Source organism: Ctenopharyngodon idella, chromosome 22, assembly GCF_019924925.1.
Source record: "Ctenopharyngodon idella isolate HZGC_01 chromosome 22, HZGC01, whole genome shotgun sequence".
Classification (NCBI taxonomy): Eukaryota; Metazoa; Chordata; class Actinopteri; order Cypriniformes; family Xenocyprididae; genus Ctenopharyngodon; species Ctenopharyngodon idella.
This window is the reverse complement of record NC_067241.1, coordinates 18,915,835-18,938,608: the sequence shown is the minus strand read 5'-3', so window position 1 is coordinate 18,938,608 and position 22,774 is coordinate 18,915,835. Positions and strand designations below refer to the sequence as shown.

The window sequence follows — 22,774 nt, the reverse complement described above, 5'->3', positions numbered from 1 at the left end:
ACAGTAATCTAGACGAGATAGAACAAACAAGTGAATAATATGTTTAAACTGTTTAACAGAGAGTAACGATTTGATTTTTGATAAACGCCGTAAGTGGAAAAAACATGATTTGACCACTGCACTAATTTGTTTCTCAAAACCCAGGTTGCAATCAAAAAGAACACCAAGATTTTTGGCACAATGTGTAAGGTAGGAAGAAAGATGACCAAAATGAAGGGCACAGTCTTCATATGACTTTGAACCAAACAGAATGATTTCGGTTTTGTTCTCGTTTAACACTAAAAGATTCTGCTTTAACCATATTTGTAATTTGTTTAGCTCGGAGCTCGAGCCGAGCCTCGGGTTCGAGCCTCCTTCAAGTTTGTTTACCATTTACATTTGTTTACCGAACTCGTGAAATGTAGTTCCAAACGTAGGTTTGGGAGGAGCCTAAACATTCAGTCCTGTCAATCATCATTATGAGCATATATAAGCAGCAGTCACTGCGTCATCCCAGCGACAATTCTTCCAGCATCCCTCCTCCTCTATTTCTCTTAATCTCCCTTTGTGTAGTACTGTTATAGCGGGGTTTAGCTCGGAGCTCTAGCCGAGCCTCGGGTTCGAACCTCCTTCGAGGACAGCAAGCCAAGTTTGTTTTACCATTAACCATTAAGACTGATTGGGCAGGCGAAGTCGCCAATCATAAGCTTGTTGAACAGCTTTGGAGAATTTGATGTTTCCGCATTCAAAGAGAAAGGAGTTGCACTTACATGACTGAAATAACTGCCAGAGAGGCATTTCAAAGATGGAATGACTCACCTTAAAGGGACTTTTGTATGATGAAATATTCTTTTCATGTTTAGCATCACTTTTCCTTTTAATTTCACTTTTTAAAGGTTTGGGAATATTGAGGAATTGAGAACACTGTTACAGTTTTGCAAGTGGAATTTTTGCCCGATCTCACAAGACAGCTGCTCAACAGTCTGTGGTCATCGTTGTCTGATTCTCCTTTTCATGATGGGCCATACATTTTCAATAGGAGAAAAAGCTGGACTGCAGACAGGCAGTCAAGCGCATCTCATGTAGAGTGTCTAGAAACCACTCTGTTTTAGCATGTGCAGAATGAGGCTTGGCATTGTCTCGCTTCCCTGGAAAGGTGTCATTTTGATGCCATTAAATATCTCTGTACAAATTACAATACATGCCTCCACGTGTCATGGAAAAATAAACTTTAATAATGGTTAGGCTGAAATAGAAAGACAACAAAAGTTTTTTTATTTATTAAGAGTGTTCTGCAGTGAAAGAAGACAAAATAGGATGTCTTCATCCTGTCATTCAGACATATATAGACCACACAGCCCCTTCAGTGGATGGGTGAGGCCTTCCTGTTATTCAGATAAAGCAACTTCCTTATAGGGTATTTAGATCTCAATCAGTTGTATCTATCTATCACTTGTGGCAATTTTCGAAGAAAAGCTGCAGATAACACTAGCATATTATGTTTATCCCAAAAGCTGGAGGGGATTTTTTTTCCACCCATCCAGTTTCCACAGTCTAGTTTCATTTCCTTCTGAAAAATAACTGTGTACACAACTTGCTGTTAAAATTTCCCAAAGGTGTCTTTACTCATATGCAATTCACCAATGCCATTTGCACTGATGCACCTCCATACCATGACAGAAGTTTTCTTTTGCACCCGTCACTGATGAAAGTCCTTTTTTGTCTTTGGGACTGAGAAGTCGATGTCAATTTCGATGTCAAAAAAACTCATCTGACCGCAGCACACATTTCCACTGTTTTGGACCATCTGAGATGAGCTCAGGCCCAGAGAACCCGACGCCATCTCTGCAGTGAACAGATGTGTCTCTCTCCTTGCATAACAGAGATTCAAGTTGCATTTCTTGACCCAGACAGCAACATAGTTTTGGTCCAGATCCAGCCCACATCTGGTACACGTGGATTCCACGTGGCCGACACTATGTTGCTGTCTGAGTTCTCCTGAGCTCATGTGGCTATATTTAACACCGTAGCATGATGCCATCTGAGGGCTCAGAGGTCAGGCACATTCAATGGAGGTCACCTGTCTTGACACGGACAGAAATTTCTCTGGATTCCCTGAACTTTTTCACAACATTATGTGGTAGATGATTTTGAATTGACGATTCTCTCATGAAATTTGGCACAAAGTGGTGAGCCATGACCCATCTTTGCTTACAAAGACTGAGTCTTTGGTGGATGCTCCTTTTATACACAAACACGATACCCTCACCTATTACCAGTTAACTGTGGACTGTTTCAAAACAGTTTAACTTGGATATTCTATAATCTTTTCACTTTTATTTTGCCTCTGTCCCAACTTTTTTTGGAGTGTGTTGCAGCCATCAAAATCAAAATTTGTTTATATTTATAAAATAAAATTAATTTGGCCAGTGAAAACATTGGAATTTTTTCTTTGTACCTTTGTCAGTTAAGTAAGTAAAGAGAATTAACAGATTCTTGATTTTATTACATTTTACAAAACGTCCAAACTTTTCTTGATTTGGGGTTGTATAAGAATATTGAAACAGAAATTTGATTTAATCACCAAAACACAACTGCACGAGCTGAGACCTGACGTGAGATTTGATCATAGCCACCGCTCATGTCCATATTGATAAATACCAAATTTTGTGTGTAAACAACCATACGCCCAGTTTTCTGTCATACGTTCATTTCATAAATGAGGCCCAAGATCTCACCAGAGGATGATTAAACCACTCTAAAAACGGCATTACCATATTCACTTATCACATACCAGTTTTGCTTTATTTCTGTTATATGGTGCATGTACAAAAGTTGTTGAAGTCTGTTTGAAGTCACCATTATGGTAATTAGTGTTCCCAGAACTTGGCCATTGACTTTGGTTGAATTAATTCTCTTAAGCAATTATTGAAAGTGCATGCTATCACTATTGTCAACAATATTTCGCACAGACATATCTTTTACTATTTGCACTATTTGGAATCAGTAACTTATTGCTTGATTTTTAAACGTGGGTGTGTACTACTTTAAGCAGAGGGAGCGAAAGAAATTAAGGTTATAAACATATAATTCAATAAATCATATTTTTAACCTTGTATTGTTTTCATTTACACCATTAATGTGTTAAATATAGAAGTATGCAAGCAAAAACAATGCTAGTCCCCAAAACACTGCTTGCATACAGACAGCTAGCCTACTCAAAATCAACCCTGCAAGACCATGCTGGTGAATCAGAATATGCTTGTCCACCAGTTACTAGCATAAACCAGCCTGGACCAGCACTAACTACAGGAATGTTAGTAAAACATTCTAAGAACATATTTCTGTTAGCTGGGAATACTCTGATGTGAACAGCTACAGATATACAGTAAATCGGGGTCACCAAAAGGCAGCATATCTACAGCAGGGTTGTTAAATGGCGTGTTCTAGCATGAACATTTACTAAACCTCTAGTAAACTTTATCTAGGTCACGGAAGACAGCACACAGACTATCAGGTTAATAGGAATGCTAAGCACTTAAACAAGACTACATTTCATAAAGGCTTCCATAATGAAAACTTACCTCATGTAGAGATTACAGATGAAGACACATCTCTTTCACAAACACTTAACTAATCCTCAACCATAAACCAAGGCACTTAGTGTAACTATTATTGGCTTCTTTATTTGTTTATTTGCAAAAAATGAGAAGGAGAATTTAAAGTGTAAATGTTTAAGCATCTCATCTCTGCTCCAGCTAGTTTACTAGTGTAGTTTTCACTAAACTTACTGTATATACTGTTTTGCGGTGTGTATTTTGATCGTAACACCTTTAACCTTATTATTTATTATTCTCAGGTTAGGTAAAGTAAGTCGAGTCTGGCCTAAATTATAAGCATTTAAAATTACTTACAATCTGGTCAGAAGACTCCTCTGTGGTATGTTCTTGTTCAAAATCAAGCCAAGGTAGGCAGCTTTTGTAATCAATTAAATTTCTTTTAATAATAAACAAAAATGTAAAGGCAAATAAAACTTCATCATTAAAGTATAAAATACAATAATCACTCTTTTGAGTCGAAGGTGTAGTCAGCTCTGGGCTTCCCATCATCTTCAGCTTGGGATTTCTTGTCCTCAGCTCTGGGCTTCTAGGCGTCGGGGGTACTGATGTATCAGTATCCGAAGAGGCAATCAACTCATCAGTCTTTTATACTCATATTGTTTTTCACAGACGTTAGGTTATCTTCTTGTAACTTTCCCAAAGTTTCCCAGATCCTTCTCAAGGCCTCGCAGGTGCAAGCTGTCTGGCTTTTGTGTCCTTGAACTCCAGTAAACTCAGCCAAGATGGCTGAAGTCCTTATAAGTTTCTAGGAGTAGAACCACAGTAGAACCGCACACACTTCTGTGTGCTGCAGTCCAGTTCTGCTCCTCCTTCTCATGGACAGGCACACACACACATATCTAACAATAACTGTACATCTCTGACCATACAGTATAGTACATTTCTTAGAAACAAACAAAAATAAATAATAATATCATAAGCAATGCCTAATATTTAATACATTGACCAAATGTGTAGCAACAGACATTCAAAATCTAAACAAGGAGGCAGGGTAATTGCATTTTCTTGATATAATACAACAATACTATTGTTAGCCCTATGACAAATTGCCTGTGATGTTTTTCTCATGTGGATAATGAAGCGTCTGCTAAATGAATACATGTAAATGCAAACATGCCCAATATAGTGTGAAAATAGTAATGCTTTTGGGACATTTTGGCTGTCACAAAACATCAGCGTGGGTTAAATGAACCGTCTCTTTTGTCCTGGGTCGTATCAGCAGGAAAGCGTTTTCCCTATGTCACACTCGCATTGGTGCTGTATTACTGAATATCAACAAGGCTTTGATTCAGAGGTAATCACAGCCGTGCTGATTTTCGGAAAAACACAATTGCAGGTTTTATATTGCTTTTTAATACAACAGGTCAATAAACAAGACTTTAATGTAGAGTAACTTACAGATGCAATATTTCCAGTTAATTGTCAATTATACCCTGCCACAAAAAAAAGCGTCATCTGAATAGGTACACACCGGGCCCCTGTGCACAACATAAAGAGGGTCGAGAGTCTGTCCAAATAATCTTCCCTTGTCCACTTGATGAAGTTGAACACACTTCAAAAATGTGCGGGGATTAGGGAAGTTCATGAGTGTTTGTTTAAAAGTGGAGTTGAACGCAGCCACGATCAGCATTTTGAACAAACAAACCAGTTGAAAGACTGATTCAGTGACTCCACAAATCCCACATGTTTTTGAGCGCATCGGTTACCATTGAATCAGTGATTTCGGATGACTTGTTGCCACTCTAAAAGATCCCATGCACAGACATGGCAACCAGAGTATTAACGTTTAATAAGTGTATTGTAATATAATTTAATAAATATGATTAAATTAATTTATCAGTTATAATAGGTTTGATAAGTATAATTCTTATGAAATGTAAAAGTAGTATTAAAGGGTTAGTTCACCCAAAAATGAAAATAATGTCATTTATTACTCACCCTCATGCCGTTCCACACCCGTAAGACCTTCATTCATCTTCAGAACACAAATTAAGATATTTTTGATGAAATCCGATGGCTCAGTGAGGCCTGCATAGCCAGCAATGACATTTCCTCTCTCAAGATCCATTAATGTACTAAAAACATATTTAAATCAGTTCATATGAGTACAGTGGTTCAATATTAATATTATAAAGCCACGAGAATATTTTTGGTGTGCCAAAAAAACAAAATAATGACTTATATAGTGATGGCCGATTTCAAAACACTGCTTCATGAAGCTTCGGAGCGTTATGAATCTTTTGTGTCGAATCAGCGGTTCGGAGCGCCAAAGTCACGTGATTTCAGCAGTTTGGCGGTTTGACACGCGATCCGAATCATGATTCGACACGCTGATTCAGGCCTCACGGAGCCATCGGATTTCAACAAAAATATCTCCATTTGCGTTTCGAAGATTAACGAAGGTCTTACGGGTGTGAAACGACATGGGGGTGAGTAATAAATGACATAATTTTCATTTTTGGGTGAACTAACCCTTTAAAGTGATACTTCACCCAAAAATTAAAATTCTGTCATCATTTACTCACCCTCAGATTGTTCCAAACCTGTATCAATTTCTTTGTTCTGGGAAGATATTATGAAGAATGTGGGAAACTGAACAGTTTTGGGGCACCAAAGCGGCCTGGTTACAAACTTTCATCAAAATATCTTCCTTTGTGTTCAACAGAACAAAGAAATGTATACAGGTTTGGAACAACTTGAGGGTGAGTAAATGATGACAGAACTTTCATTTTTGGGTGAACTATCCCTTTAACTCATATAGCCTATTTATAGCTTAAATGTAATAAAAAAATGTTGAAAATAGATTTTGAAAAATCGTGTTGTGCAATTATGATGAATGTACTTTCAATAATCTTAACTGACAAACTGCTTCCCGGTTTGTGTTTGCCACGTGAGGTGGGGGGAGCAGTCAGAGAAGTGACGGGATACACTGCCACCTATCGACACATCATCTCCACAGACGCAGGTGATGAAGAGGGAGATTGTTTACACATAAGGACAGGATTCCACCATGTTATCGAGGGATTTCCCAATTGTGTGGTTGCAGATGGCGTCATTAATTTTTTCATGGGTCGCACTGAAAAGATACGAGAAGTGGGCTTTGACCCTCGTTTGGCTCGAGTTGGCCATTTAGGTAAGAGGTCTAAAGTATATTATGCATGTATGTGAGAATGTTTTTGTATTACCCTGACCTTTTTGTTCCTCCTTCAGCATTTTTTACTGATGGGCTTGGTACCCTTCATGTGGGATCCTGTGATGATATTATTATCAGTCATGCATCGAAGATCAAGGGGATGTTGCCATGGGGACAAAATGAGATTGACAAAGCCTATTCCAAGTTCCGTTATGAACCCACTGAAGAGACCTCTATGAGTGAATATGATCTTTATTACCTCAAGAATCATTTTAAATGTGTCACGAGCAATTAAACCGAGGAGCCAGACGCCCCCGGAGCAAGATGGCCAGTGTTATTTTTTTTTAAATGTAATATTTATTCTAATTCATGGTGTTATTATTCAATAATGTGATTAGATGTAGCCTACAATTTAAAAGCAAATGCACACTGTCTGGGTCTCGTTCACTAATAATTGCGTGTATTATTTCGTATTTGTACGCACAGGAGAAAAATCTCCGTACTCCGTATGAATTTGTTCCTAATCTTCTAATGTTAGTGAATTTGGAGTATTCTAAATGAGCGGCCGCGTGCATAAAATACGCCCAACCCATCTCCATATAAGGGCTTTCCGCACAACCTTTCCTTTACAGCCTGTCACGTCAAACAGCTCTTTCGCCACATCCTCGAGTGTGTCATTCTCAAAACTAGTTCAGACACAATAAACACATTTTATACAGACCTAGATTACAGATCTCTCATTAGCCAGTTGTATATACGCATATATCTGCGTTATTCAGAGAAACCTCGCAGCTGAAGCTATAACGCAGCTTTTCTTACTCTTTCGCGGCTATATGATGAAATATAGTTAAAGGGCTTGTTCACCCAAAAATGAAAATAATGTCATTTATTACTCACCCTCATGTCGTTCCACACCCGTAAGACCTTCATTAATCTTCGGAACACGAATTAAGATATTTTTGATGAAATCCGATGGCTCAGTGAGGCCTGCATAGCCAGCAATGACATTTCCTCTCTCAAGATCCATTAATGTACTAAAAACATATTTAAATCAGTTCAAGTGAGTACAGTGGTTCAATATTAATATTATAAAGCCACGAGAATATTTTTGGTGCAGCAAAAAAAAACAAAATAATGACTTATATAGTGATGGCCGATTTCAAAACACTGCTTCATGAAGCTTCGGAGCGTTATGAATCTTTTGTGTCGAATCATGATTCGAATCGCGTGTCAAACCGCCAAACTGCTGAAATCACGTGACTTTGGCGCGCCGAACCACTGATTCGACACAAAAGATTCATAACGCTCCGAAGCTTCATGAAGCAGTGTTTTGAAATCGGCCATTGATTTAAATATGTTTTTAGTACATTAATGGATCTTGAGAGAGGAAATGTCATTGCTGGCTATGCAGGCCTCACTGAGCCATCGGATTTCAACAAAAATATCTTAATTTGTGTTCCGAAGATTAACGCAGGTCTTACGGGTGTGGAACGACATGAGGGTGAGTAATTAATGACATTATTTTCATTTTTGGGTGAACTAACCCTTTAAGATTAAATTAAATTGGATTATTTATTAATTTTATTATATGATTGTGTATAATATAATATAATATAATATAATATAATATAATTACAGTCATGTTAAGATGAAATATAACTTAACACGACTATAAGGCCGCACAGAGAAAGTTGCTTTTTGCTTACGTGTGGTTTCAGTTTTTCCTACATTTTTAAATTTAGAATACATTTTAGTACGAAAATTTTTGGTGAATCATGTTCGTGAAAACGTTCGTACTCAGATTTCACGCACAAATATGTTCGTACTAATGCTTAGTGAATGAGACCCATTGTTCTTAAAGGGGGGCATCTTCACCCATCTTCCCTAATCAGCTAAATAACTACATTTGGAGGCTGCATCTTGAAAATAACTTTTGCAAAATAAATTAATTAAAATAAATAAATAAATAAATAAAAAGAAAATAAAAATATTTGTTTCTTTTTTCTGATGTATTTCGAAGTTGATGTTACTTTATTAAGAGTGGTAATTTCCTTTTCAAGCCACAAGATGGCGACAACTCATCAGGACTTCCATTGAGATAATAGGAAATGGTACACTTTGCATATTTGGAGTTTGTTTTCTAGCCCTTATTGATATTTCTCATGTAGGTTTTTTTTTTAATCTTAAAAATACAAAAAAGCTTTTGAACATTTCCACCTATATGGGCCAGGAAAAAAAGACGTTTAACCTTGTGACAACTTTCCCCAGTCTCTATTTTTTTCTGTTGAACCACAATATGATCATGCTATAATTTAATATTATACAATAGGGATTACGATATCCCTTACATTTTTAAAGCATTGATTTTGTCTCTATGAAATTATTCATAAAGCAATGAAAACCCAACATCGAATCACATCATTGTTAAACAGAATTATTATTTTAAGTACACCAATATCCAGTGTGGCTGAGAGATGCCAACGGTGGCAACTGGGCAGTCCTGTGCACCAGTAATGTGGGCTGCTTTCCATCCAGCCAATTAGTGTAGTATTTCTTGAGCTTTAAAGAGAAAACTGGTGATCTCCTGAGAGTGGTCTTTGAAATACACCAGGAAAAATACAGACATCAAACAATAAACAGAAAAAAATATTTGAGCACTTTAGAGTCTGTGTTTGAACTGTATATTTTATGAGGTCAAGGTATCAGGTTATAATGAGGTTGTCAGTAGCAGTTCAGTGGCAATGTGTAACATTGACAACACTCACGATAAAATGTAAAGAGTTTATACTATGACCAAACTTTGATCCAAACCTGGTTAAAGAGGGCATTCTGAGTAAAGTAGGATATATCATAAAAAAAAATTCATTTACCAAGTTTACCCTTTAAAAATGATCTTGAAAAGAAACAAATTGTCCAGTGGAGAAAAGTTTTATTTTATAAAATTCTTTCTTGGTTTGGTCTGTTGGCAATCTCTGAACATGACAACGTAATGATTACCAATTAGTTTGACAAGAATGTGAATATTTCATAAATAATATTGTTGTTGTTGTTTTTTTTTTCTTTGAAGGACATTTTAATAACATGCACAGCATTTATGTATTATCTAAAAGTAAAATATGGCAACAATGCAAGATCAGAATGTACATTATTATTATTATTATTAAAATACTAATTCAGCCACTTCTGATAAATTGAAAAGATTCAGACATACAGAATCAATAAAACAACCATAATTTATCTCTCTTTTCTGCCTACACATGGAGTTTGCAGGGCTAGCAATATTGTTAGCACTGCTGATAATCATGTGTGTGCATGTTAAGGCCGATTCACACCAACACAAATGTTTGGCACGAATATTCTGTCCGATTTTAGGAACCAATGCATAAAAACTGCAGACGGACTGAATGAAAATGCAATTTCACTCTCTAACAGTAGGTGGCGTTTATTTATTTTTTTTAAAAAAGAAGCTGGAATACCCTGGTAACACAGTAAACAAAGCACTGCTTAACTGTCTGTTCGTGTCCTGACACCTGCTTGTCACGAATAAGGAAGTCAAACAGTATATACGTGTCTTCAAACATCCGTCCAGATTCAGACATCAAACAACACGTAAAATAAGAGTACAAAGAGACAAGATTATTCCTCCGCTGTTCACTGTCACTCAGCAAAGTAGCCTGTTTGTGAGCGCCACCAAGTTGTAGTTTTATGTAACAGCATCTGCTCTGGGCATGTGACCAAAAACATGAATCTTATTGTTTGGCCAGTTTTCTTAGATGGAAAAGATGGAAAAGAACACCTCTTGGTATGCAAATCTTTGTGTTGGTCTAAATGGACACATTACCAGTCGTTCATTCAAATTAAAATATTTATAGCATCAAATTTTCGTATTGTTTTGGTGTGAACAGGCCTTGAGCAAGTAATGAACACAACAGCCACCGCAGCAGCGTACTCTTAGACACCATAGAGGGCCCTGAAAAACTCATCACAGCATGTTGAGTCCAAATAAATGTTGGATTGACTCGATCCTCGACACACTTGTAGTCACCCACAGGTCTTCGGGTCCTGTTTTGAGTATCAGTTAGAATGAATCTTGCATTACTTTGGTAGTCTCAGATAAATCATACCCATACCGTTGTGTTGTTCTCAGGAGGTTTCTCCTGTCAAACAAAATGATGAAATGTTAATGGAAATGCAATTGTGCCATAACAGTTTAGCTCTCAAAATACGTTTTTGTTGTTGAAGAAATGAAGAAGCCTTACCCGCTGCTGTTGTATGTAGACCACAGCATCATGGACTGTAACAAAGATGTGTTGAGGATTCATGTAGTTCATGAGCCCGCTGGATGTGAGAATCTTCAGTACACTCTCTACAGAAGAGAGAAAATATTACTCTCAGGAAATATTTTGTAAGTTTTCTCCAAGTATATACTCACCATTGCAGTTAGCCAGGTATATTGTTACCCCAATCTTCTGGCACTCCATGCACATCTGTGACAGGATATAAGTACCTTGAGCATATGACATTATTCATGAGGATGCCGACTGATGTCAAAACAAAACCTGTATGGTTTACGCTCACCTGTATGAATAATCGAGCTCCCGCAACATCCACAAAAATGACACTGCTGCAGTCTATCAACACGGCCTGGACTTCACCCTCAGCCATCTCTGCATTAAACAGTTGAGAAAAACCCACGGATGTGATTCGTCTGAAATAAAAGACTCGCTAATGTGATCTTTGATGCTACCAAAAAAAAGTGGAAACGCACCTGATCTGAACAAATTATTCTTTGAAGAAAATGAACTGTCTGCAACTCCTTGTTCCTTGAAAAACAATAAAAAAGTTGTCCAATCAGATGTTTTCTTTTCATAATTTGTTATTTTGTTGTTGTTGTTGTTGTTAGAAGAAAATCTCCAAAATATCAAGCCAAAGACTTATCAAAATAATAATACATGACGGGTTACTGTTACAGGTAATAAAAATGCTTTTAGATGTTTTTTGCATTACAATGATTTTAAAACCACTTAAATGCAGGTAAAATAAAACTGCAGCTATGAGACACTGATATTTAATATAAATAAAATAATAATATTTATTATTATTATTATTAATAAATATTTATTATCTTAAAGGGTTAGTTCACCCAAAAGTGAAAATTCTGTCATTAATTACTCACCCTCATGTCGTTCCACACCCGTAAGACCTTCGTTCATCTTCAGAACACAAATTAAGATATTTTTGATGAAATCCGAGACTCGTCTATAGACAGCAATTTAACCCACACTTTCAAGGTCCAGAAAGGTACTAAAGACATTGTTAAAACAGTCATGTGACTGTAGTGGTTCAACCTTAATGTTATGAAGCGACAAGAATACTTTTTGTGCGTAAAAACAAAACTAAAATAACGACTTTATTCAACAATCTCTTCTCTTCCCTGTCATTATCCTTACGTAGTTGCCGCAGTAAGCACAGCGAAGGCTTTCATGTTTACGTCCGAATGCCGGATCAGTATTGGCCAAAGCTGCGCATGCGTGTGAATCTGACGCAGGACTCGGGCAATAATGAGTCTGCGTTCTGACGTAGAACCTGGAAGCGCTGGACGCAAACAACGTATGAGAATGACACAGAAAAGAAGATATTGTTGAATAAAGTCATTATTTTTGGTTTTGTTTTTGCGCACAAAAAGTATGGCTCTCGGATTACATCAAAAATATCTTAATTTGTGTTCCGAAGATGAATAAAGGTCTTACAGGTGTGGAACGACATGAGGCTGAGTAATTAATGACAGAATTTTCATTTTTGGGTGAACTAACCCTTTAAAGGTACACTATGTAACTTTTGGCCCTCTAGCAGTTAAAAAACAAAACTGCATGCTTTTTGCGGAAGAACATTGTTTTGGTTGTGCTTCGGCTCTGCGTGACTGTGCGGATGAATATGATCCTTAACTCTGTTCATACAGAGTTCTGTTTGTACAGTACATATGGCAATTTATCTGTTCAATGAAATACTTCACCTGTTGAGTAATAAAAACGCCATCTCTGCATCGCTTTTACAACATTTCAAATCCCTCAGTTCTCGCATCTCTTCGAAAAGCCAATCCAATGTTGATTCTTGTTTTATTACGAGCTCTGTCATGTTCTCTTTTGCCAGCAGACTCTCGTCTGTTCGTTGCTTTTTTAAAACGGGTGATTCCCCAGAGGTTTGAGACTTAGCTACTCCATGTCAACCTTTCTCGCACTCTCACACCGTACACGCGTCAAAGTAATGACGAGACATGGACGGGTGAGTGGCATATTTCCTGTGAAAACCATCCTGTCAGGTCTAAAATATAAACACTTATAATAGGCTTACCAAAGTGAATCATGGTAAGACAAAAATACTTTTTGGAAGAGGGATTGATAATGTATTCACTATTTAAATTTAGTTAGTTATGAACAAAATAGAAAGTTGCATAGCATACCTTTAATTAACAGTTCTTCCACCAAGTAATATACAGTAGTTCTAATTATATAGCTGTATGCAACATGGCGACTTGGCGCATTAACAATTAACAGAACGTGCAGTTGTGCTTTTACAACAGCTCTGAACGTGGCTTATGAACATTCAGAACTATTTTTTAATGCAATAAATTTTTAGGGAAAGCAAGCAAATGATAGAAAAGCAAATTCAGAAAAACTCTGAAAGCTTGAGGACCATATTACATATAAATTGATAGATCGATCATCTTACTACAGAGTCGATGGCCTCTCTCTCTCTCTTCTCTATGGCCTTCAGGGCTTTCTCTCGGCTGCGTATCCTCTCAGGCGTGAGGCCCAGAAGCTGAGCCATATCGGCCTTGAAAAAGCTACGGTTCCCGTAGTAGATAGGCCCATTGTAGGTCAGGATCTTCACACCAGGGACTTCATAGCACTACGGTACAGAGGGATGGAGAGGGTATAACCATATCATCAGTTACACAACAGAGATGCGATTAAGACAAATGCAACAGAGCAAAGGTTAATCAATTGCACCAGGCCCAATTCTAATCATAGTAAATTACATTATGTGTGGTAATAAGAAGAGAAATTTAATATGACTGACTCTGTTGACTCACTTTATTATGGTTGTTGATGGATCTGTAAATCTCCGTGTTGTCGGCTCTTCCTAACACAGAGCAGCTGGCCCTGAAAACAGAAAGTTTACTATAAGTTCAGGGACATCTTTTTGTCTCAACTTTATCTCCCCTTTCCTTAAATGTGAATTTCATATCCGCCAGGAGAGGAAGGTTGTTTTGGAACACAGGGGTCTGTACGGGATACTGGTTTGCTGTTTTTATACAGCCCCTGAGCTTTGGAAAGCATAATTAAAGGATGTAGTAAACATGATTATTAAAGCAGATAAATACACAAATCTAATTAGGTAGTTTCGATCTCAATTATATTATGTACTCAATATCTTGTTTCACTGGGGCTGCTCTAGTTGGATTGCTAATATCGTTATCTCTGTACAGTCGGAATGATACTCTAATTCAGTGGTTCCAATCTTTCTCCCAGAGGATCTTTTTTTTAATGCTATATGTTTCACAACCCTTCTAAAATCTAAGCATATTTGTAATTAAATTTGATTTACACAGAAGTACCCTGCATCCACAAACAATTTGGTTATCATTAACGTATAAAATTACATGCCAATTCATCTTTAATGGGAACCCTGTGCATGCTTTTCATGGTGTTGTTGGATCAGAAATTGTTTTTTAAAAAAGTGCTATAGGGTATAGGTAGCAATAGGGTTTTTTTTAAATATTTTTTTATTATATAATAATTTATAAGAGTAAAAGTTAAGCCAAAACATTTAGATCGCCCCCTGGTGGCTGGCTGCAGTATAGGTCATAAACCATGTCCTCTTCATGTAATCGAATGGGACATGAGCCAAACTCAAAGATGAGTAAAGTTTGTAAACAAACTTTGATGTTGGCTTGAGAAAGCCTGAAAGTTTGAAGTAACTGTAAAAGCTTGAAGTGTGAAATAGTTTTTTTTTTTAGGTAGTTCTCATCACGCTGACATATGTTCAAGTTTCATTTTTCCAAAAAGCTTCATTTTAGTTAGTTATTTGATGCTATAAAAAAAACGGTGTGTAACATAACGATTGACAGCTTTGCTTGCGATTGAGGTTAAGTTTACATGACAACAATGTACCAAAAGAAGACCGAACAAGTATTATGCTTGTATTAAAAGTATTAAAAAAAAAATTTTCAGTCTATGGTGAAATAATTAATTCCTCTAAAATAAAGCATGTTTAGCGGCCCTAAGTGGTCACTAGTTACCCCTAGTGGAGTTCACGACCCTGCTCTAATTTATACTAAATATTTCAAAAAGTGACATTATTAAAGGTGCAATATGTAATATTTTCTGTCCGCTATAGAGGCCTATTAAAAACAAAGGCGTAGCTTGATGACGCCAAGTTTGAGCGTGGAATCTTGGGACATGTGGTCTTTACCTCACAGCCGGTGGAAAAGAATCGGGATAGGACTCGGGAAGAAATCATGTTCATGGATGCGATTATTAACGTTACTGTAGTCTGAAGCAGAGCAGGACCGAGTGTTGTGGGAGCTGAACGAGGCCGCTGGAGCGATTGCGCAACACACGCCTCACGAGCAGCGGGACTTTTATTATGCCACAGTCGCCGGCGCCGCTTCCGCTTTTCCGGTCATGAGTATGAGGTAACGCAGCTCTGTTTATCATATTAGATACATTTGAGAGTGTTGAAAATGATGTTATAACGTTACTCTGTGCGTTCGCTCGGCGGCTGCTGTGAGACACTGTTACACACTGCAGTAAGATAGATCGATTTTAGATTATCATATTAAATGCTGGATGGCTTGTGTTGATAAATGGCATGCAATTCGAGAGTGATTTTAAATCGTATTGTATGATGGAGAAAATGCTGTATTACTGTTACTAAAAATAAAGCTGTGTCTGATTATGCTATGTTAGCTACTTCACAAAATAGTGTTTTTCTCTGAGGCATGGTAAAGCATGGTACTCGCAAAAAATCAAGAAAATTAGATTTAAACAATAAGACTAAACATGTTGAGCTATATAACAATAATTAATTTTATGTCTATAAATATATCAAAACAGTTGTTCCCTTGTCTATTAAAATGTGTAATATATTAAAGCGTCTTTGGTGTTTCCATGGTTTCTACAAAATAAACCGGAAACCAAGGGTAACGCGGGTATGACGCAATTGACAGGCGACTCCTCACACGTCCCGGAGCCTTGGTTAAAATTGCAATTTTCTCACGATTTACAAATAGTTGGAAACATTTGGTATATTGTAAGTACTCAAGTGAACAAAATAATAACACTGGCCTAGTGGTTCTTGGATATTTTACTGCAAAATTATTACATATTGCGCCTTTAATGCCCATAATGGGAAGTGTCATAGCATTTTATCCAATGAATAGATTTATACAATAAATTTATAACAAAATGAGTATATAATGCCCTAAGGATACCTTTGTGTGCGACAGATAACTGTCATCATGGAGAAGACCACCCCAATGGCCAGGCCCAGGTCAACATTTAGCACAACTACTGACAGCCAGGTCACAAGCCACACCATCTGCTCAAACATACATAACCAGAATTGAAATGAATCAGCTGAACTCAATATCATTTAGAAAATTAAAGATATTTAGCACTTTTCTGGGAACGAGAAGTGGTAAAAACGTACAAAATCGATTTTGCTGATTCTCCAAAGGTCAGGAAGATCCTGGAACAGCAGAAACATCTGTCTCAGGCTGGTCACGTTTATACAAGCAAGCACTGCCTGGGTGGAGAGAGATGCTGTTGGTTATATTGATAATTCCTTTAAAGAGAACATGAATTCAAAATGTACCCTATTTGACTCTTACCTTGGGTAAGAAGTAAAATAGAGGTCCTATCAGCAGAAGTACAATAAGAACGACCAGACTTGTGAACAGTCCTGCGAGCTGTTGAAGAAAAAGGATTTTATTGCATTTAGCTACTCTAATATGTTCAACAAACAAAACAAAACTTGTACAGAATATCATTAACTTACAATTCTAGCAGTGAATATACTACAGTAAAATGTTTATTTCATTTTCTCAGCATGACCTTTGCAGCATAGCATTGATTAGTTTTCTAACATGTATTAAGTGGCTGAACGGTGAACAGTAGAGGTGATCTCAAACAAACCAGTACCTGTGTGTGACCTCCAGCACTATCCAGTATGTTGGTAGTGGCCAGTGTAGCTGAATTGGGGAAGCAGGTGAAGAGAGATGACACAGTGTTGGAGATCCCATGTGCTAGAAGCTCCTACAACAACAAGAACATTGTCTTTTGATGACTGACAAAATTTCAATCCCATAACCATGGTTTCACTAGCACCATCGAAACTTTTCATAACTTCAATTATAAAGTATTTACCTGATTTGGATCAATAGAGTATCCATGTTTATCAGCATAAATCATGGCCAGAGAAACAGACACAGCGTAGGCAACAAGGGTGATAGCAACTGTGTCACCGGCAATTTCTGGAATGGTCTCCAATGCAGGCAGACGTGGCTCAGGGAAGCTGAAAAAAATGAGTAAACATTTAGCTTTAAATTATAGTTGGTCCCACTTTATATTAAATGTCTTTAACTACTGTGTACTAAAATTTTAATTAATCATTTGAGACAACACACTTATTGTTTAAATAAATACAGAAAAAACAATAATATTGTGAAATATTATTACAATTTAAAATTATGGTTTTCTATTTTAATATACTTTAAAATATAATTTATTATTGTGATGCAAAGCTGAATTTACTCCAGTCTTCAGTGTCACATGATCCTTCAGAAATCATTCTAATATGCTGATTTGATACTCAGTTATTATCAATGTTGGAAACAGTTGTGTTGCTTAATATTTTTTTGGAACCTGTGATACTTTTTTCAGGATTCATTGATGAATAAAAGGTTAAAAAGAACAGCATTTATTCAAAATATAAATCTTTTCTAACAATATAAATCTTTACTATCACTTTTTATCAATTTAACACATCCGTGCTGAATAAAAGTATTAATTTCTTTCAAAAAAAAGAAAGAAAAAAAATGACTGACCCCAAACTTTTGAACGGTAGTGTATATTGTTACAAAAGATTTCTATTTTAAATAAATGCTGATATTTTTTAGCTTTTTATTCATCAAAGAATCCTGAAAAATATCACAGGTTATAAAATAATATTAAGCAGCACAACTGTTTCCAACATTGATAATAAATCATCATATTAGAATGATTTCTGAAGGATCATGTGACACTGAAGACTGGAGTAATGATGCTGAAAATTCAGCTTTGAACACAGAAATAAATTATATTTTAAAGTATATTAAAATAGAAAACCATAATTTTAAATTGTAATAATATTTCACAATATTATTGTTTTTTCTGTATTTATTATGAAATAAATTCAGCCTTAATGAGCATAAGAGACTCAAAAACATTAAAAATAGTAATGTTTCCAAACTTTTGAGCGGTAGTGTATAATTACACTGTTTTACATATTAACCCACCCTTAAACCTACCCATACCACCAAACCTGTCCTAACCCTACCAGTATCCCACCACAATAGCAGGACAAGTGTTTTGCAATGCAACATTAACACAATAAGTACATTGTACCTAACAATTATTATTTTTGATGTAAGTACATATTAGTTAAAGACACCTATTAAAAAGTGTGACCTTATAGGTTTTATATTTAAATTATTTAATATATGGATGCATTAAATTGATTAAAATTGACAGTAAATTATTTTATATTATTACAAAACATTTCTTTCTATTCATCAACGAAAAATGCATCACAACTTTTTTTAACATTGAAAATAAGAAATGTTTCTTGAACACCAAATAAGCATATAAGAATAATTTCCGAAGGCTGCTGAAAATTCAGCTTTACCATCACAGGAATAAATTAAATTTTAAAATACATTAACAGCTATTTTACACTGTAATAATATTTAACAATTTTAATCTATTCAATAATGATATTATCGTATATCGAATAAATGCAGCCTTGGTGAGCATGAGACTTCTTTTAAAAAACATTTAAAAATCTTACCGATCCTAAACCTTTGAACGATAGTGTATACCATTACTATTGATGAATATTATGAATATAATGTATTACATACAAGAATATATTACCCTGCTGGAATATGTCCTACTATCTGTATGTCATACTTGGAATCCAGAGAAAAGGCATATGTAATTCCTGTTGCAATTATTACCTGCAGGAGCCACAACAGAATAAAAGATCATTTTTCACAACGCAGACAACAGTAGAAAATAAGATGATGAAATCTACTGAACTATTCGGCTGGTGAATGCCAAATATTTGTACAAAAGTTCATTTGCTTATTTATGTCTCTAAATCTTCTCAAAAGCCTGATGTGAAGTGCAAACTCACTGTGATGATCTCTATAGGAATGGGAGTGCGCAGACGCTCCCGAAAGCGTGAGTTGACCTCTTTAACTGGCACCAGAACAGCCAGGCAGAGCAGTGAGATCACCAGCTCAGCCAAATTAGTGTGGGGCACATTCTCCATCACTGAAGCCAGAGTCTGTGGGTTTAAAGGGAACTTCTGACATGCCTGATTCATTTGTGCTCAGGTTTATTCACTGATACTGCTGCACTAAACTAAACGCATATGTTATGCCAATTCTGACCTTAAAAAGAGAGAAGGCGCCAGCATATCGGGGTAGTCGTAATCCCAACATGCTTTGCAGCTGTGAGACAGTCACATGGAAGGCGGCTGCACTCGTGAATGCCTTAACAATCGGTTCTGAGAGGTACGTGGAAAGGAAACCCAACTGGAGGCCGCACATGCAAAGCTGAGACAATAAAAACAAGCAGCACACTCTCATAATTCTGTTTATTTATAGAGTGCTATGTGTTTAAATAGAGTAGATGTCATTTACCATCATTATGCCGGAGAGAAATGCTACAGCTGATGCCACCCCAATTCTCTGGGCCTCAAACTCTGCAGCCTCTGGGCTACTGGAATTCAGAGCGAGCGGGATGGGAACCAGTTGCTCCACCACTGAGCCTGTCATCAGACTCAACACAGCAAAGGTACCTGCAAAAGTCAAACCCTTGGATAATGGTATTTCATTTTCTTGATTAAACAATGACTGGTTAAACATGGTTGAGGATTAAATAGTTTTTTCACAAAGCCAAACTCTGGTAAATGAAGGTCTTTTACCTGTGGAAACGTGGTGACCAGTGCCGAAGAGCATATAGAGAACCACAGGGAAGAAGGATGTGTAAAGACCATAGACAGGAGCCACCGATGTCAACAAAGCAAAGGCCATTCCTAACAACAACAAAAAAATGTTTATGTTTATGTTGTCTTGAATGTGAGTCAAAGACATGCATATTTCATCTATTAAATTAAAATACATTAAAAGTTACATTCACACAAATCTTAAATAGGCTTATGCATTTTCTATGATGAACATGTTATCAATATGCAGGACGCCATTTTGCCGTCATGTGACAAGAAACTTTTTATGTATATACATATATATATATATATACATTTTTTTTGTCTTTTTTTCCCTTTTGAATAAATAAAAAGGGGGGGGGGGAAAAATCACAAACCACAGTGGAGCTATATACTAATTTTTGGCAGCTGCCTGTTACAGAAACATTTTTACAATAAATATTCTGAGTTTTGAAGTATTAGACAGATTAGATAGCTTCGATATTTGCACCACTATTTACAATGACACTAATAATTCTTAATTTCTAATAGGAATGCAAAATCATGAAAAATCAATCAGTAGTTATTGATTTTTTTGAACAGAATAATGAGACGCAAACCTCTACATTCAATCGCGTTTGCTCCTATTTATTTTTGATCACAGTGCATACACAAACGCTTAGTCCCAAAGTGCGCACATTTGGAGAAATACACGTTTACCTCATATTTGGTTAGATAAAACAGAAGCAGGGCCGCACACAGGGTTTCATAATTACCGAGGTCACAAAATGTAGTTTACTATTCTAGGGAGGTACGGGGGCATGCTCCCCCGAAAAAAAATTTGTAGACATGTGCATTTTAAGACGTTTTAAGGCCAACAAATTGGATAACAATTGCTTTGAAACAATGTCAACAAATAGCCTATGCATGCGCAGTTTTGAGGCAGCTTTATTCGCATGTTTGGTCATTTCATGACTTAATTTACAACAGAAGAACGACGGTGCGTGCTTGTAGTTTCATTTGCGCTTTATTTAAGCTATAATAAAGTAACGTGCAGCGCGTGCCGCCGCATTTGCGCGTGCAATTCTTGAGTGCGCGCCGCGAGCACAGTATAACGGCTGATTGGACAGTCATGTTCATTTTTCTGAGTTTTACTGACATAGCCTGACAACATCTCGTCTGACCGCAGTTCACTGTTGTTCAAGTAAAGCTCACTCGTCCTCACCTATCTGTTCCGCGCTCGTTTGACTCGCGCCTCTGAAAAGTGTCCCGTTTGTTGTGATCGTAAAGAGACAGTTCTATATAAACGCAGCGTTTTACTTGCCGATGTTTTAAAAAATATTTTTATTTTTGGTATTTTATATGCTCTGTTGATGGTTTGTGGAGTAGCATCACCCGGGGATAATGTTTTTTATCCCCATCGGGGATAAAAATAATTAAGCAGAGGCAGACCAGAAGGCCCATCCGCCCCTACAAATTGCACCCTGTATATATATATATATATATATATATATATGTGTGTGTGTGTGTGTGTGTGTGTGTGTATGAATTTCCAATTCATCTCAATGGCAAAAAGTGTCCCAATCACCCTGAATCCACCCTATATAAATATATATATATATATATATGCATACATACACACACAGCAAAAGTTTTGTTGAATACGAATGGAGTAAACAACAAAACGTCTCGATATTTGTTACTCAAAATTATCTCTTTTATAATAAAAGTAGGCTAATTATGAAATTGTGTATTCACGTGTATTAAAGTTGCAAATAAATGAGTTTAACTCTTTTTATTCGATGGTAATGATTTAGAAAAAAGAAAAATGTGTTTATTTATTTGAAAAAAAAAACAACTAATGAACGCTTTTACAAAACCATATGAATCTGACGTTCATACATAGATTTACATTTCTAAGAACTTGGCAAGTATTTTAAACCAAATTTGTAAATTTATATATATTTTAATATTGCATGTTATATAATGTTGTCAATGATTTTAGTTTATTCAAATAACTTGCTATTAGCCTCCTACAATTACTACAAACAACCAATTAATTAAGGTTTTTTTTTTTTTTACCTTGGGGAATGTGTACTATTCCAACAGTCAGTCCCGCTATGATATCTCCTAAAAGCCATTTTTTGAGCTTGTATTTTGGCAGCCAGCTGCACACGGGCAGTCTCTTCTTGAGCAGGTGAACACACTCCACCTGAGAGCAGCTGCATCTCTGCGCCAGTCTGTCGCGGAGCCGCTCTCTCCCTCTAGACTGGGCTTCCGTACCATACGTCTGTCTGAAGCGATCCTCGGTGTATATATTTCTATACACAGCCACTGATGCGCTCATCTCGTCCTAAAGTGTTCTTCCGAGAGCAAGGTAAATAATCTTCAGAGTTAAACTGCTCCAAACAAGTGCCCAACCCGTCATTTATAGTAGGAGTCGCTTGGAATTTGACATCAGGAACAATTGTATTTTCCTGTCAAGTAGCCAATTGAACAGCAGGGTCTTTTTTTTTTTTTTTTTTTTTTCAGTAAAGTCAAAGTCAGACTGCAAAAAACATGCTACTTTGGAGCTTAATACATGACAAACCTCAGTGTTAAATGTCCCTCAAGTCTTCCAGGTCCTACTGCTAAAGGCTTTTTACAAAGCAAACAATGACATGAACATTCTCATCTTTAACACATAGACCGGCTCTCAGTCCCTCCTCCCCATCATGGCCCGTAACTCTTCAAAATAGACTCTTTATAACATGAGGAGTCATGGAGTAGCCTATAGAAAGTGTACAAT

At 36.6% G+C, this 22,774-nt stretch overlaps 2 protein-coding genes across 7 annotated transcripts in view; one reads left to right on the top strand and one right to left on the bottom strand.

Moving 5' to 3' along the window:
- The window catches only part of b4galnt1a (beta-1,4-N-acetyl-galactosaminyl transferase 1a), a 183,509-nt gene extending 176,458 nt beyond the window's left edge, over window positions 1-7,051 (top strand). For all 6 annotated transcript variants that reach the window (XM_051880445.1, XM_051880444.1, XM_051880441.1 and 3 more), the window contains exons 10-11: window positions 6,495-6,732; window positions 6,810-7,051. In XM_051880445.1, the coding sequence (XP_051736405.1) occupies window positions 6,495-6,732; window positions 6,810-7,027 (456 nt within the window). In that variant the 3' untranslated portion in view covers window positions 7,028-7,051. The remainder of the gene's footprint in view (window positions 1-6,494; window positions 6,733-6,809) is intronic.
- Window positions 7,052-9,641: 2,590 nt separating this feature from the next.
- Window positions 9,642-22,525, bottom strand: slc26a10 (solute carrier family 26 member 10). The gene is made up of 19 exons (XM_051880435.1): window positions 22,069-22,525; window positions 19,987-20,097; window positions 19,703-19,860; window positions 19,451-19,615; window positions 19,192-19,344; window positions 18,930-19,012; window positions 17,163-17,310; window positions 16,938-17,051; window positions 16,628-16,705; window positions 16,447-16,542; window positions 16,229-16,335; window positions 13,826-13,895; window positions 13,462-13,641; window positions 11,501-11,555; window positions 11,311-11,399; window positions 11,165-11,219; window positions 10,992-11,098; window positions 10,863-10,889; window positions 9,642-10,794 (listed from the first exon to the last, which is right to left on the bottom strand). Exons 1-19 carry the CDS (start codon window positions 22,331-22,333, stop codon window positions 10,774-10,776), a joined length of 2,082 nt encoding a protein of 693 aa, XP_051736395.1. The 5' UTR covers window positions 22,334-22,525; the 3' UTR covers window positions 9,642-10,773.
- Between the last annotated feature and the right edge of the window lie 249 nt (window positions 22,526-22,774).